The sequence below is a fragment of the Equus asinus genome, chromosome 5 (genome assembly GCF_041296235.1).
Source record: "Equus asinus isolate D_3611 breed Donkey chromosome 5, EquAss-T2T_v2, whole genome shotgun sequence".
In the NCBI taxonomy this organism is placed as follows: Eukaryota; Metazoa; Chordata; class Mammalia; order Perissodactyla; family Equidae; genus Equus; species Equus asinus.
The window spans coordinates 72,433,855-72,449,644 of record NC_091794.1 but is presented as its reverse complement, the minus strand read 5'-3'; the positions used below and the strand labels follow the sequence as shown (position 1 = coordinate 72,449,644).

At 35.5% G+C, this 15,790-nt stretch overlaps 1 protein-coding gene across 5 annotated transcripts in view; it reads right to left on the bottom strand.

The window, feature by feature from the left end:
• The window catches only part of NRDC (nardilysin convertase), a 95,731-nt gene that overhangs the window by 15,847 nt on the left and 64,094 nt on the right, over positions 1-15,790 (bottom strand). For all 5 annotated transcript variants that reach the window (XR_011503395.1, XM_014833084.3, XM_014833083.3 and 2 more), the window contains 9 exons: positions 14,838-14,911; positions 13,400-13,469; positions 10,626-10,703; positions 8,894-9,014; positions 8,756-8,814; positions 8,432-8,486; positions 3,473-3,577; positions 1,547-1,670; positions 905-991 (listed from right to left, as the gene is read on the bottom strand). Coding sequence is in view for 4 of the 5 variants with exons in the window: in XM_014833084.3 (XP_014688570.1) it covers positions 905-991; positions 1,547-1,670; positions 3,473-3,577; positions 8,432-8,486; positions 8,756-8,814; positions 8,894-9,014; positions 10,626-10,703; positions 13,400-13,469; positions 14,838-14,911 (773 nt within the window). In the remaining variant the exon portion in view is untranslated. The remainder of the gene's footprint in view (positions 1-904; positions 992-1,546; positions 1,671-3,472; positions 3,578-8,431; positions 8,487-8,755; positions 8,815-8,893; positions 9,015-10,625; positions 10,704-13,399; positions 13,470-14,837; positions 14,912-15,790) is intronic.

Here is a 15,790-nt window from a genome sequence, read left to right as displayed (position 1 = left end):
CTTCTTTCATTCAGCATAATGTTTTCAAGAGTCATCTGTGTTGCAGCATGTATCAGTACCTCATTTCTTTTATGACTCAATAATACGCCACCATATATACTATACACCATAATTTGTTTATTCATTTGTTAACTGCTGGACATTTGGGCTGTTTCCACCTTTTGGCTATTGTGAATAATGCTGCTATGAACATGCATGTACATGTATTTGTTTGAGCACCTGTTTTCAGTACTTTTGAGTATATCCTAGGAGTGGAATTGCTGGGAAAAAATGGCATTCTGAGTAAATTAGTTATATACAAGTGTAACCTTTGACCCAGACCAGTGGCTTTCTCATAGTTAGAAATGTTTTCCACTGCAAGCTAGGAGACGAACAGATACACACATATATACCTATGTGGAACAAAAGTTCTTGAAATAATACCCTTTATGCAATGAAACATTTTGCTATTTCCCATTCTAATTTTTTTTTAATGCTTTCACAACTCATTACACTGACGTCACAACTCATTACACTGATTTCACAATCCTCTAGTAGGTTGCAACCTGTAGTTTAAAAACATTACAGCAAGATAACGGCAATTCCTACAGAGACTGATATGAAAGGATCAGCTATGATATACAAGAAAAAGAAAAAGCTTCAGCAAGTCCCAAGATCTATGTTTAAGTCCTGTTTCCTCTCTTCACCAAGTGAATAATCTAGGACAATTCACTTTGCTTTTTTGACCCTTGGTCTTCTCATTTGGAAAAGTAAAAAAAAACCAGTAATGCCCAACCCAGAGTATTACTTGGAAACTCAAATATGAATTCAAATGACACTTTGTAAAATGTACCATACAAAGTCCTATTTGTTTTGCTTATTACCACATGGATGAATTATGTATAATGATTGATATTTCACTGACCTATGTATTTGTTTTCAGCTGGAAGATGAAGATCTGGATTTAATTCAAAATTCGTCTTCCACAGTTCAGCCCAAGAGTTTTCAACATCTGTAGAGATGAAAAAACAACCGATCCAATAAACAATGCAATGTTCAGAATCCTGCTAATAACAAACCAGTCAACAAGGGGCCTTCACAATCAATTTTTCCTTTCTCAGGAAAACTGTGAGTGACATATCCAGGCATTCTAGACTCTTGCTATTCACAGCATGGTCTCAGTAGCATTGGTATCACCTGCGAGTTTGTTAAGACATGCAGAATCTCAGGCCCTACCCCAGAGCTACTGAATCAGAAACTGTATTTCAATAACATCTCCAGATGATACATATGTACACTGAAGTCTAAGAAGCACTTTTCTGAAACACAGTCAAAACTCTGCCCACGAACCACCAAGATAACGTGATTTTTTTCACTAGCTAATATAGATATAAACATAGCAAAAAATAATTTCCTGCAAAGTAGCATAAATAATTTTCATTTCAAAGTAAATTTATAAAAAATACATATACTTTTCCTCTAGAGGAACCATCAGACAAATTATTAAGGAATAAAAATTCCCAGGTGAGTCAGTTTTAAATGTAGAACAATTGTTAAAATATTTTACCTTCCATACAATACTGAGTCCCAAACCATTTCTCCTTGAGGTCACATTTTCCCTCATTAGCACCAGACAGTAGAACAAGATTTGCTTTTGGAGGGACTAGCTGATTAAGGGCTTCAGCAATGACCTAATAAGGAGCAGGAGGGGGGTAGGGGGTGGGGAGAGAGACAACAACAACAACTTTAACCTAATACATCTCTGTTAAAAAGGCAAAGTCACATTTTGTTAGACACCTCCAAAATCCTAGCATCTTGATGCTCATGAAACTATTTATCTATAGTCCATAAACATCCTAATTTATAAAACTTCATTAGTCTATCAGTTGTTTCAAATATGTTTCTAGATAATACCATAAACAGTGCTTATCTCAAATCCTACACAGTAACAGTACTAGCAGTAAAAATAGCTATCATTTACTAGGCTTTTACAATGTGCTAGGTAGCGTTTAACATACATTATCTCATTTAATCCTAAAAACAACCCTAAGGTTACTCGTTTTATAGAAAATAATGTTCAGCTTCAGAGGTTAAAGGTTAAGTAATTTGCTCAGGTTAAAGATTATGTAATCTGCACAGAACAACACAGCTTGAAATAAGTGGTAAAAGTGGACTTCTAACCAAGTTTGTCCACGGTTCCAGAGACTATGCTCTTAAGTGCTGTGTATTATGAGACCTCATACCCAGGAAGCAGGGAAATGTTCCCAGCATAGGGCCCCCTTCAACAATCCTTCCGCTACGATAAGGACTAAACACAAGATCTTGTGGGTTAAATTTAAAACCCTAACTACCATTAGACACCACTTCTTTGAGAAAAAACAATAAAAGGTGGTTCAGAAAAAAACACTTGGAGCCCTGGGCACAACCATCCTAAAGAGATGACAAGAATGTGTGGTAGCTGCTTCTTCCTTTCTCTTTCCCTGCCCTCTTTCAATAGTAGTTTTGGAACCCCCTATATCAAAGTTTCTCACCCTTGGCATCATCAACATCTTGAGCCAGATAATTCTTTGTTGTGGACTGCTGTCTTCTGCATTGTAGGATGTTTAGCTGCTTCTCTGGCTGCTACCCACTAGATGCCAAGAGCACCTCCCAGCTGTGACGACCAAATGTCTCCAGACATTGACAAATATCCCCTGGGGGCAAAATCACCCTTGGTTGAGAACTGCTGCCTTAAATGGAACAAAATGACTTATTCCCCAGGAGTAGTGGAGGAAAGACCCTGACCAACTATTTATTTGTATGTAATAATATCTATAAATCGTATGTTTCAAGTTCAAGGAATCTCATATTTTTCTTTTTTTTTTTCTTTTTTAAGATTTTTATTTTTCCTTTTTCTACCCAAAGCCCCCTGGTACATAGTTGTGTATTTTTAGTTGTGGGTCCTTCTATTGTGGCATGTGGGATGCCACCTCAGTATGGCTTGATGAGTGGTGCCATGTCCGTGCCCAGGATTTGAACCAGTGAAACCCTGGGCCGCCTCAGTGGAGCGCGCGAACTTAACCACTCGGCCACGGGGCCAGCCTCTCATATTTTTCTTGTAAATATTTTCAAAATGATTAAAATTTAATTGTCCAGAGTCTTCAATTGAATTAAAAGGTAAGCTAAACAATTTTCTGAGTAAGCTTAGCAGTTAAAGCACATAATTGTTAGCAATCACTTTAACTCTTTTAGTAGAAGTTTTAACACTTGAAAAATAGTGACAATAGTACCCAAGAAGAGGACTTGATTTTCTCCTGATGTTAAAACATAAGCACATACAAGAATCATGTAAAATTATCCATGAAACTATTGATACTTTTCTGTTTAAACAAGCAAAAAACTTGACTAAATATAACCAAGTTTTCTCCATTCCCACAGTTCTTAAATACATCTCTACGCTTTGTCACCCTCCTCTTTCTCTAAAAATAAGTTTTAGAAATGGAAACCTCCTTACTTCTGGTTTGTATTCAAAAAGAAGCTGGTCTCCAGTGAGGAAGTCCTGCAGGGGGTACAGCTGCATGTTTTCACACATGTTTTCCACATACTCAACTGGGTCTGTCTGTAAAGAGAGAAAATTATTTCACACCAGACACTCCCCATTATTATCCTTAATTTGCCACAAAAACCAATACTTTTTCTCTTTTTTAACAATGAAACCAAAATATTCTGAACGGATATAACCAGATAAAACTGCAGCTTAAGGATCTGATGCTCAGAATTCTAAGAAAAGTCAGCCAAAGCTACTATCTTAAAGGAGCTTAACCTAAGACCCCTCCCGTCCCCCACTCTGAGCCTCACAACACACTAGGCTCTAATCACGTCACAACTTCTTCATGATAGCAATTATAACACAAAACTGCAAATGCTTAGTTACACGTCAAGTGCCCAACATGACTGTGAGGTCCCTAAAGACACGGTCTTCATCATTTTATCACTACAACACTATCAACTAAAAACTATTTGTAAGCATGAATCAAATAGATGCAGAAAGCAAAATGTGTCATTAGATAAAAGTCTGGATGTAACAAGTTACATTAATCAGTATATTACTTCAGTTTAAAACTGAAAGAGTGACCACAAGTTCTCTAACCTATGACATAGAAATGCTTTTCCAGAGGAAAGCAATTAATTTATGTAATTATTGAGCACCCAGATGCACAAAATCTTAAAACTGACGGGTTCTTCACATACCAGGAGAGTCCATTCCCACATTTTACAATGAGGAAATATAATACTGGGATTGATTAGGTGACTTGCCCAAGCTCACACAGTAAGCGACAAGCAGAGTAGACACTAGAACTCAGGCCTCCTAACGTAGCAGCAAACACTGTTTCCAAAATACCACACACGCCCAGTCCTTTACTAGACAATATGGGTTGTTCTCTCATCTCACGGAAGACAGAATAGAAGTGAAGGTTACTGCGTTCAGGGAGGAGAAATGAGACAGGCATCCACCAAACTAGAGACCACAGGTATATGTTATCTACTACATTATCACATAAAAATAGAAGAAGGAAAAAGGAAAGATTCATTGTTAGTCTTTTTGCCCTACTTCAGGAACATTCCTGAATCACCAAGCTGACTAGTCACTAAAGTGCTATTATTGTTTAAAAGGACTCTTCCTACTCTGTTCTAATTTTTTTAATCAGTTATTTTCACCAGCCACTTATTTATAAGTTAACTGCTCTAATCTAATCAGGACCCTGGCTAGAAGCAGCTCTTTGGTGCCACGGCAAGAGAGAAGGTACTGGGAAAAACACGAAAATGCTATCCTTTAGTTTTTTTAAATATTTAATTCACATAACATAAAATTTACACTTCTTTTTTTTTTTCTTCTCCAAAAGCCCCCCAGTAAACAGTTGTATATTCTAGTTGTGAGTGCCTCTGGTTGTGCTATGTGGGATGCCACCTCAACATGGCCTGATGAGCGGTGCCACATTCACGCCCAGGATGCGAAATGGTGAAACCCTGGGTCACTGAAGTGGAGTGTGCGAATTTAACCACTCGGCCACAGGGCTGGCCCCAAAATTTACACTTCTAAAGCGTACAATTAAAGATGAAATGAAAAACAAAGTGTACAGTTCAGTGCTTTTTAGTACATGCACAAAGTTGTGCAACCATCAGCCCTATCTAGTTCCAGAATATTTTCATCACTCCAAAAGAAAACCCCCATACCCATTAAGCAATCACTCCCTGCTACCCACTCTCCCCAGCCACTGGCAACCATCAATCTGTGTTCTATCTCTAAAGATCTACCTATTCTTGATATTTCATATAAATGTAATCATATCACATGTGACGTTGCATCTGGCTTCTTTCATTCAGCATGTTTTTAAGGTTCATCCAGGTTGTAGTAGGAATCAGTACTTCATTCTTTTGATGGCTGAATAATATTCCATAGTATGAATATTCTACATTTTGTTTAACCATTCGTCTGTTGGTGGACACTTGGGTTGTTTCCATTTTCTGGCTATAATGAATAATGCTGTTATGAACACTTGTATACAAGTATTTGTGTGGACATGTGTTTTCAATTCTCTTGAGTGTATACCTAGGAGTGGAATCACTGGCTTGTATGGTAACTCTATGTCTAACTCTTTTTTTTTTAATTTTTTAAATTTTTTAATTATTTTTTTTGAGGAAGATTAGCCCTGAGCTAACTACTGCCAATCCTCCTCTTTTTGCTGAGGAAGACTGGCACTGAGCTAACATCCGTGCCCATCTTCCTCTACTTTATACGTGGGATGCCTACCACAGCGTGTCTTTTGCCAAGCAGTGCCATGTCCACACCCGGGATCCAAACCGGCGAACCCCGGGCCGCTGAGAAGAAGAATGGGTGAACTTACCCACTGCGCCACCAGGCCAGCCCCTATGTCTAACTTTTTAAGGAACTGCCAAACTGTTTTCCAAAGCAGATTCACCATTTTACATTCCCACCAGCCATGTATGAGGGTTCTAATTTCTCTATATCTTCTCCAACACTTATTATCCATCCTCTAATTTTTTTGTCCACTACAAACTCTCACTACCTTCCATTATTGTTACATTATTCCTGTTTTTATGCCTACAGAAAAACACTTAAACAGCTTTCCTCTAGTTCCAACAGTTGATTTGTAAGACATACTGAGTCCAAGTTCCTACGTGAAATAAATTTTTTTTAATTTCTTAATTTAAAAAAACTGGTTTGAAAAGTTCAAAAAGGGCATTCCTATTTGCCTTTATTGATGAAGACCAGAAAAAAGGCTGAAGAGAAGACATTCCAACTTTGTTAATAAAACAGAAACATAAAAGCTGAAATAAACTGAGCTACAGGAGTTAGCCTAGCAGTTCACACAGACATGGACCTTTCTGCTCTGTTCTGACTTTGCACTGATTAGGTTTTAATCTAAGGTGTTCTAACTCATATTTTTAAAATCAAGACGAGCATTCATGAATATTGCCAAAGGCAAAAAAAAAAAAGGAAGAGCTACAAAATGGGGAGATGTCAGTAAAAAGATATCTTGAAATGTCTTGCCAAGAAGAAACTGGAGGGGCAGAAAGAAAATGTCTCACCCAACCAGTGCTAAAAAGCAGATCCCCAAAAAAGGAATTTGGGTCTCACTATGGTTGTAGTCCACAATTCTTGCTCCTACTCCTTCCCTGCCACAGTTCTGGCCCACATGTTGCCATCACAGCTGATAAGGACACAGAACAAAATCACTTCTGGTAAGGTGGATGGCGAGACTCGTGGGTTCTAGGCATATCAATCTATTTACAGGGAGGACCGTCTATAGGACTCTCTAATGGTTAATATAAGTCACAGCAACCTTTCTATTTTCATAGAATAAGATTTCTATTTCAACTTCAAATGACTTGAAGTATATAGAGATTACATTGGAATCAATAGCAACTGAAAGCGTATAGGTTTTGTGACCTTGTCCTCATGCACTTAAGTCCTTTCTACTTAGAGGACATATTCAGAGAGTCGTCTCTGGTGATGATTCAATATCCTCTAAATCAGGAGCTCTTAACCGAGGGTCTGCAGACATCTTCCAAAAGGCATCAGTGGACAAATTCAGGGAGAGATGGTGGTACATGAATTTGGTTGGGAAGAAATTACATATTTATTTTCACTAACCTCTAACTTAGCATTTTTATTCAATTATGAATATAGGCAACAAACCCCAGTAGTATTAGCAGCAACTATGACTATAATCATTAGAAATCACAATATAGTTGTTGCAAATATCTCAAAATATCACACTCACTGCTACTGAAAATTGTAATAATTACTAGACCTTATTTAATATATTAATAAAGAGACATATTACCATCTTTCACTATTTTGAATACTTTATTTCAGCATTCCTTTGTAAACTACTGTATTTTATTTTATGCACTTGAAAACATTATTCTATGGACTGTATAATATTTAACAATATTGTTTCAACGTTAAATTTCCCAAGTGTGACAGTTTTAGTGCGGTTATGCAAGAGAATACATTTGTTTGTAGCAGATACATGCTAAAAAACATTTAGGTGTGAAGTATCATATCCGTAAATAAATCTCAAATGTTTTGGGAAAAAAATACATGTACATATAAGGAGAGAGAGAAGAAAGAAAATATGGCAAAATATTACCAATTGGAATCCAGGCAAGGGATATACCAGTGTTCATTGTACTAACCATGGCAATTTTTCCGAGAGTTTAAAAAATTACAGGGATGAATATTATTGTGAGGAGGGGTCCACATGCTTCAATAGATTTCCAAAGGGATCCAAGGCACAGAAAGGGTTTAAAAAAAACCCTGCTTTAAACTCCTTACCTTTCAGCCATATGTAATACCTTCGTTTCATATACTCTGTGCTACAGACACATAGGAAATTCACGATGCCCGAGTTCCTTACTCATGTGCTGCCCATTGCTCAGAACGTATCCAAACCTCACCCATTTTTTAATGCTGAACTCAACTAAAATTTACCACATACACAAACTTCCCTAATCTTATTCTAATCAAGGCAAATGCTCTCCTTGCCCTGAAATCCCAAAGCACAGTGTCTACTATTACATGTGGTAATCACCACAGATTATTTCGTAGAATGTCTTCACAATATCTGAACTCCCAAAATATCTAACACTATAGTAAGCTCTCCATGAACGTTTATCAAAAAGATAGACAGACGGACGACTACATAAATAATTGTCACACATGATCTGTATCAATCTGCCTAATCCTCTCACGGTTTGTTACTCAGTATAAACACTCAAAAACACAAGAGTTAATTTTCATATGGCCTCAAGGCCATCTTGAGACTCACATGACAGACAGTGGCAGAACTAAAACTCTAGTGACACCTCCAAAAAGAGAAACAATGTCCACACCAGTTTCAACTTGGTCACAGATAACATTCAAAAGGAATTTGACTTCCAGTACCTGTTCTTGGTAATGAAATTCATTATCCTCAATTTTCTGAATCTCTTCAAAAATTCTGTGAAAGAAGAAAATGATAATAATTAGAAGACATATTTAAATTTCTCATTAGAATCATCAGCAAGAAAAGAGAAGCATAAAAATAAACATAAACCTTTAGGGTACATTCACATATAGAGGAGTAAGGATATGGAGCCAGGAAGGGAAATTAAGCAGGAAATGCCTGAAAAACCATTAAGGCATTGACTAAAGCATGTCAATTGGCAACCTGAAGGCTAAAATATACAAGGATTGACATCTGGCCTAATTCTAATAAGTATGTATTACCTTTTTTCTGGGCCTAGCTTCTGCAGCATTTTTAAATACTGGAAGACAGTATGAGCAACCTGAAAACAAAACATTTGATTATACTTTTGCATAAAGTGGTATCTATATATAAAAAAACCCTTCACTTTAATTATTTACCTCATAGAAATGTTCATAACCCTCATCAGTCAATGTAATAGAAATGCTGAACACTGAGTAAGTAGAATTTTGCTCAAATCCCGTCTCACCATTTCCACCAAATAGTGCAAGAGCCCAGCACCTATAGTTAGAAAACAAAAATCTAATCAATATCTTGGGATTGACAGCCTACAAGTAGTTTAAGAAAATAAGTAGGCTTTCTACGTAAAATTTGGGAAGCTCAGTCTTTGATGCAAACATGCTTTCCAAAAGTAAGTTTAAAAGTACAAATTTTAAAAGCACTCCTAAGGATTGTAGTGCATGCAAGAATCACCAGAAGGAAATAATACTGTATTTACTTGTTTAATGGAAATATTAATATATATTACAACATAGTAAAATATTAACAGTCTTATGAAGCCATAGTAATTTCTGTTGAAGAGAACTGCACAAAACATTAAAATTATGGTTGTTGGAGGCATTACACTCATCCTTTTTTTTTTTTTTTTTGAGGAAGACTGGCCCTGAGCTAACATCCGTGCCCATCTTCCTCCACTTTATATGTGGGACGCCTACTACAGCATGGCTTGCCAAGCGGTGCCATGTCCACACCCAGGATCTGAACTGGCGAACCCCAGGCTGCTGAAGTGGAACGTGTGCACTTAACCGCTGCGCCAAAGGGCCGGCCCCCACTCATCCCTCTTTGAACCTGTCTCCCAGGAGGAGCCTTAAAACACTTCAGATACATCCCTACTTGAAAGACTGTCAAGTGAGCTCTGAGACTATCAGCTAACCTACATAGGTTGTCTAGGAAAGAAGCAATGAGACTGTATCTTTACCTAACTAGAATAATCCTGAAAACCTAAAATGAAGAGGGAAGAAGCCAGAAGGAAGAATTTGAAATGTTAATAAAGTTCAGTAAAGTAGAAAGGTTGTGCACATCTCAAAGCATATTACATTTATTGTGTAAGACACATATGGACCCAATATCATTAGTTTATTCTTTCATAATAACCTTGACCTTTCAGCTTTCTTTGAATGTTCTGTTACACATCAATGTATTAAAGTACTTATTTACATGTCTCATCTACCTTTCCAGTCTTGAATTAGTGTACAGAAAAATCGAACAATAAATTACATTAACGTATCAGTCCTGATTCTAAAGTTATATGTCTATTATTTGGCTAGGCAACTTAAACAAGTGCTTAAATGCATTAGGAAACATTCTGCTAACAAAGCTGAATATACAGTTCACAGTCCCACCTATTTATTATGATTTATCTGCCCAGTGACGTTTTTGTTAAAGTCCATCTTTTGGGTTAGGAATGCCTGAAGGTGCACAGCATTAAATAATCGACCTTCTCAGCATTCAAATCTAAATTCTTGATTAGAGCTAATCTTTTTTGTAATTCTAGAATCTATTAGTTTAGTTATGATTTTTAAAATTTTGTGTACAACTACTCCCAATATGTGCTAAAATTCTAGAATCTATTAGTTTAGTTATGATTTTTAAAATTTTGTGCACAACTACTCCCAATATGTGCTAAAAGGTGGCTTCTAAGGAAATTTACAAATATAATATGGTTGTTACAATAATCTAGGTTATTAAATTGACTATAATTGAGTATTAGATTTGATTTTAGGCTTCCTGGCAAATAAAGCAAAAAGAGAAAAGAATAGGTTATGTAACACTTAGTGTCTATTATTTTTCAGAGACTGCTATACTGAAAATACTTATTAATTGAATACTTGCTTTTTTCTAAGGTAAGAAAGAATGCTGCCTTTGCCTTCATGTCCAACCAGCCAAGAGATATAATGAAGTGGCTTCACCCTTTAAAAAAAATATTGAGGTCAGAAATTTTAAAATTGAGGTACACATACACCAAAAAATCTTATTTTTAAGACTATGATATTTGAGAATATGATTATAAACTTATTCTCACATAAATTCCACTAAACATGAAGTTATAATTTGCAACAGCAAGATAAAACAGAAAACACGGTAAAATTCAACTTTCTCAGCTGAAATCACTTAAAGAGTACAGTCATTTCAAAATTTAAGACTACTACTTTTTCTCTTAGACACCAAACTTACTTATTTTCACAGGAAAATCTTTCACTTTTATTTCACCCAAAACAAGAATAATATAGCTTCTTTATCATTTTACAACCTAATACAGATATGAATCACTCTGTATCTGTAAAAGCTTTCAGCATTGCATCAGGATCTATGGTAAACTGAAATGTGTTGCTTTAAGGGTTCTGACTTGTAGTTTTAGCTTTTCCTTTAAGTAAATGCATAATCTCGAGCAAGAGACTTGACCATATTTTTCTTTTTCTCTTCACTTGCCTAATACCTACTCATAGTTTTCATGGAAATGCAATAACAGATGTAAAAATGCCTCATTATATAATAATATATTTTCATAGTATGAGTAGTTATATATATGCTATTCAAATTGTCCTTTATCACTGGTTTCTGTTATAATTTCAAAAATGTACTCCTATTAAAACAAAAATATACAGAAAAATCGAGTTAGGAAATCTAAACATTCTTAAATTTTAAAATTAGTTTATAGAATTTATTCAGTAAACTCATAAAAGTAAAGATATAATATTATGAATTGAACTATGTTAAGCAATCCCTAAAGGCCAGACAACATCGTTTAAAATATAAATTTGAATTACATCTATACCAAGACTGACGTAGGGGAACAAATCCGTTCAGAATGAACCCAGTTAATTACACAACATTTACATCTGCACAAGGCTAAGTGTACTGTATCTGGTAACTGGAGGGATAAACATTTACTTCTTTGTAAAAAACGGCTCCCCAGAAAAGCTTACTTACTGGGAATTCACATATTTGGGGATTCAAAATGACTCATGATGAATGTCATATTAAAAGAAATAAACAGTCCATAAAAAAATAACTGGATGGAAACATAAAGAAATGTTAATAGTCTTTGAAAAAGAGAATCATGGATAACTTTTTTTCTACTTTTTAGTAATTTTCCTGATTTCCACAATGAATTACCTTAGTAATCAGAGGATAAACAAGGCTTTATTAATTGAGAAAATAAGCATTGCCCCCCAAAAAAGGGAAGAATAGTGTGTATATATAGTATAATTCCATTTCCATAAAGATATGTTTTATATTATTTTAATGTCTGAAAGCTATACATGAATTTTTAGACATGAATTATTAATGTTGGGCATATCTTTGAGGACAGAGACAAAGGAAAGGAGAAGCACAGCTTTACTTTTTACTTAATACTCTTTCATCCTATTCCAATATTTTACAAGCGTGTAATATTATTATTATTATTTTTTGTGTGTGAGGAAGATTTGCCCTGAGCTAACAACCATTGCCAATCCTCTTTTTTTTTTTTTTTGCTTGAGGAGGATTAGCCCTGAGCTAACATCTGTGCCAATTTTCCTCTACTTTGTATGTGGGATGCCTCCACAGCATGGCTGATGAGTGCAGTAGGTCTGCACCCAGGATCTGAACCCGTGAACCTGGGCTGCCAAAGTGGAGCATGTGGAACTTTAACCACTTGGCCACGGGGCCAGCCCCCAAGCACGAATTATTTTTATAGTAAACATTTAAAACAAATAGAATAAATTTTTAAATGTGCATATAATAATTTTAACACTTTTGGGGACACTCTAACATAACCAGACAATCAATGTACACTACTTTTTCCTATATTATCCTTACACCACAAGCAAGCAGACAATACACATGTTCTCTGCTTTCTCACTGGAGGCATACCATTCATGTTAACTTTATGGGACTTGATTGATTGAATATTCTAACATATACGTGAAAAAAAGCATTTTTACTGAGCTTAAGCAATATACATTACTGTCCTTCCTTCTGCTTGTGTGTGTGTCCTCATGGTTTTACTTTGTTGGTGATGGTTTTAAAAAATAAGTTAAATTTTTACGAGTCCATTACCATTTGTTTCTAAGTAGAAAAGCATTTGCAGGCACTGACTGATCCTTATGTTTAAAGAACTTCTTGGCCTATGCTATATTGCTCATATAAGATACCATAAACAAGTTGAAATGTTTTCCTAAATGGTATAAATCTGCCCTAACTCATTCCTAACTCATAGAAATAAGTCCTTGAGATTTATGCTGCAGTCCTTTTCCAGGCTAAAAATTATTTAACTTTACTTTTGACAGGATCAAACTAAATGGTCACCACTGACAAATAAATCATAAGCTTATATATTTTTGTGCTCAATGTACTAAGGAAAATAATTACAGAAGTTAGCATTCACACTAAGATACTTACTTTCAAAGACTCAGGAAAGGCAACTAATTATAAGAAAATCCTAGTTTTTATACCCAAGACGACATTAAATATATAGAAGGCTTGAAAAATCCAGTGAGGTCGCAGTTTATCACATTACTTGTGTTTAAAAAACCAGAACTCTCAAACGTAAACCATTTAGCATGCTTTAAAAATATGACCCTCACTCAGTATCTAATGGAGTAAATTTGCCCTTGAACTCTTACCTGTAATGCTGCTGTTGAGGAGGAAGTGCCCATGTGATGGTCAGAGCATGAATTTTTCTGATTGGAACAACTAAACAAAAATATTTTTCAAAAGAACATACATAAGTGTTTCTCCATAATTTTTACTACTTCACACAAAAATTTTTTAAATTCAATATATTTCATCCTCCAATAAACATGGGAAGGTTAAATACAATGCAATTATTATTTCAAGTTGCCAATTTTCCAATTTGCATAATGCAATTTTCATAAATTTATTTTCAATCTGGTTTCACAGGTAGAGAAACTACGGATAAAAGAACTATTAAAATATGAAATGCTCCTAAAGATGGATCCCTTCTTGCAAGAAAGGATACAGGACTAGGAGTCAGGAGACCCATGACTGAAATCCAGCCCTACACTCTCTCTTGTTATATGTGTTTACATGACCTTGAGAAAAATCACTTGCCTTTAAATCTTTCTGAATCTGTTATCTTATGGTATGGTGAGTGGGTTAGGCTGAAGTAGCTCTAAGATTCTTCCCAGTGTTATTATTCTATGATTCTATGAAGAGTAAATCTAAAGCCAGAAAGAATACAACCAAAAATAAGTTGCCTCTGGGAAGAGTCAGCTTAGATAGAATGGAGCCAGCAGCAGATAAAGGGTATGACAAAACAATCATTGATCAGAGGAAAGAGACTGGCAGTGGAGTAAAGGAGGAGGAGGAGGGAATACCTAGGCAATTAGGAGAAAGAGAAAAAAATCTACCATGATAAAAAGAGCAAGGAAAGAGAAAGGGTGAATTAAGAATGTTTCTGCAATATTCACTATGGGCAAATTGTTAAGTAAAGTAGAGCATAACCATGTAATGGCTCACTGGGCAGCTATTACAAATATAATATTAAATGAAAAAATCAAGAGATAGAAGTGTACATACTTTATAATCTCAACTACATTAAGAAAATATACCTATAGAAACTCAGAAGGAAACTTGCCAAAATGATTTCTCTGGATGGTAAGATTTAAGGGTGATTTTTCCCCCTATTTCTTCACACTTCAAATTTTTCTTTAACAAAAATTGTTTGTATAATGAAGATAAAAGAAACGCTTTCCAAAGTGTTTTCCCCTCTTCTACTTTTCTCTCTTTAAAGGCAAAAAAGAGAATATAGATCAAATGAAATAGGAAAGAAACAAAAAACCAAAGAACAAAATGAACAAGGGGAAAATAGGAAGAAAGCATGAAACAGACTGAAGCAGCAGCAGGTCCCAGACCAATCAATCTGCTGCCAGTTAGTGGCCTGCCACCTGTCATTAATTGGATCTCCACTGTCCATCTACTCCCTTTCCAACCCAACTGTACTTTCTGTTCTCATTTTAAAAGAAAATTGGCAGCCTCAATTAAGTTTTAGAGAATGTGCTGAAGTTATTTCAAACAGTTTTAAACCTTTGGTTCACGAACCTCTATAAAGTTTGTTAAATGCTGGTGTGTCAAATGGATCCGTTAAATGGCCAAAGTTTGGTTTGGGTAACCCACTGAAAATAAAACAAATACATTAAAATTTAATTGGCAAAAGCCTTTATAAGCAGCATCTTTAGGGACGCCTAACTGATAGGTATTTATAATCTATTCTAGATACTCCTGGCTGAAAAGCATTCTCTAGGCACAAACGAACAGAGGGCAACAAAGCCACAAAATCCTAACTAAGCAACCTATTCTTAACCCCAGTCTCAATAACGCAAATGCCTTTAAAACTGACAAGAGATAGAAAACAATGAATTGAAGACATCTCCCCTCCCAATATTTATTGCCTCTAGCAGCCCCATCCAACTTCAGTTCTCCTCCGATACAAAGCCATTTCAGAAACAAAACATGCTTGAGATATTTTTTTAATTCGACAAATAAATATGGAGTGATTATTAGGTATAAAGCACTATATTAGGCACTGTGGTATTTAAAAAACATGGATTCTCTTAGAGGCTTCCCATCTGGTTGAAGATATTGTTGCTAATATTTCTCCTAAAACATGGTCAACATGAATTAGGATTAAATACCTAGAAGACTTTTTAACCTGTCTGATTAAGGAACCAAAGTTATTAGTGAATAATATTTAAGAGAATTTTTAAAAATGCTTATCAGGGATTGAAAGGACCTAATGAATGCCTCTATTCAATATACCTCTGATTTTATTAGTAAAGCTTCACAGTAAAACACGTTTCAATCTGCCATTTGTCATTTCCATAGCTCACGCTCATTTCTTGTCAAAACAAACAAAACAATCCCACAACTTTGGCATGGCTTTCATTATCTTTCCATACATAAAAAGCACTGCTAATTACCAATGGAAATTTACATAGAGGCAAATAACAATAACCACTCAGTTGTTATTACAAATTATTCTAATTTTTTTTTTC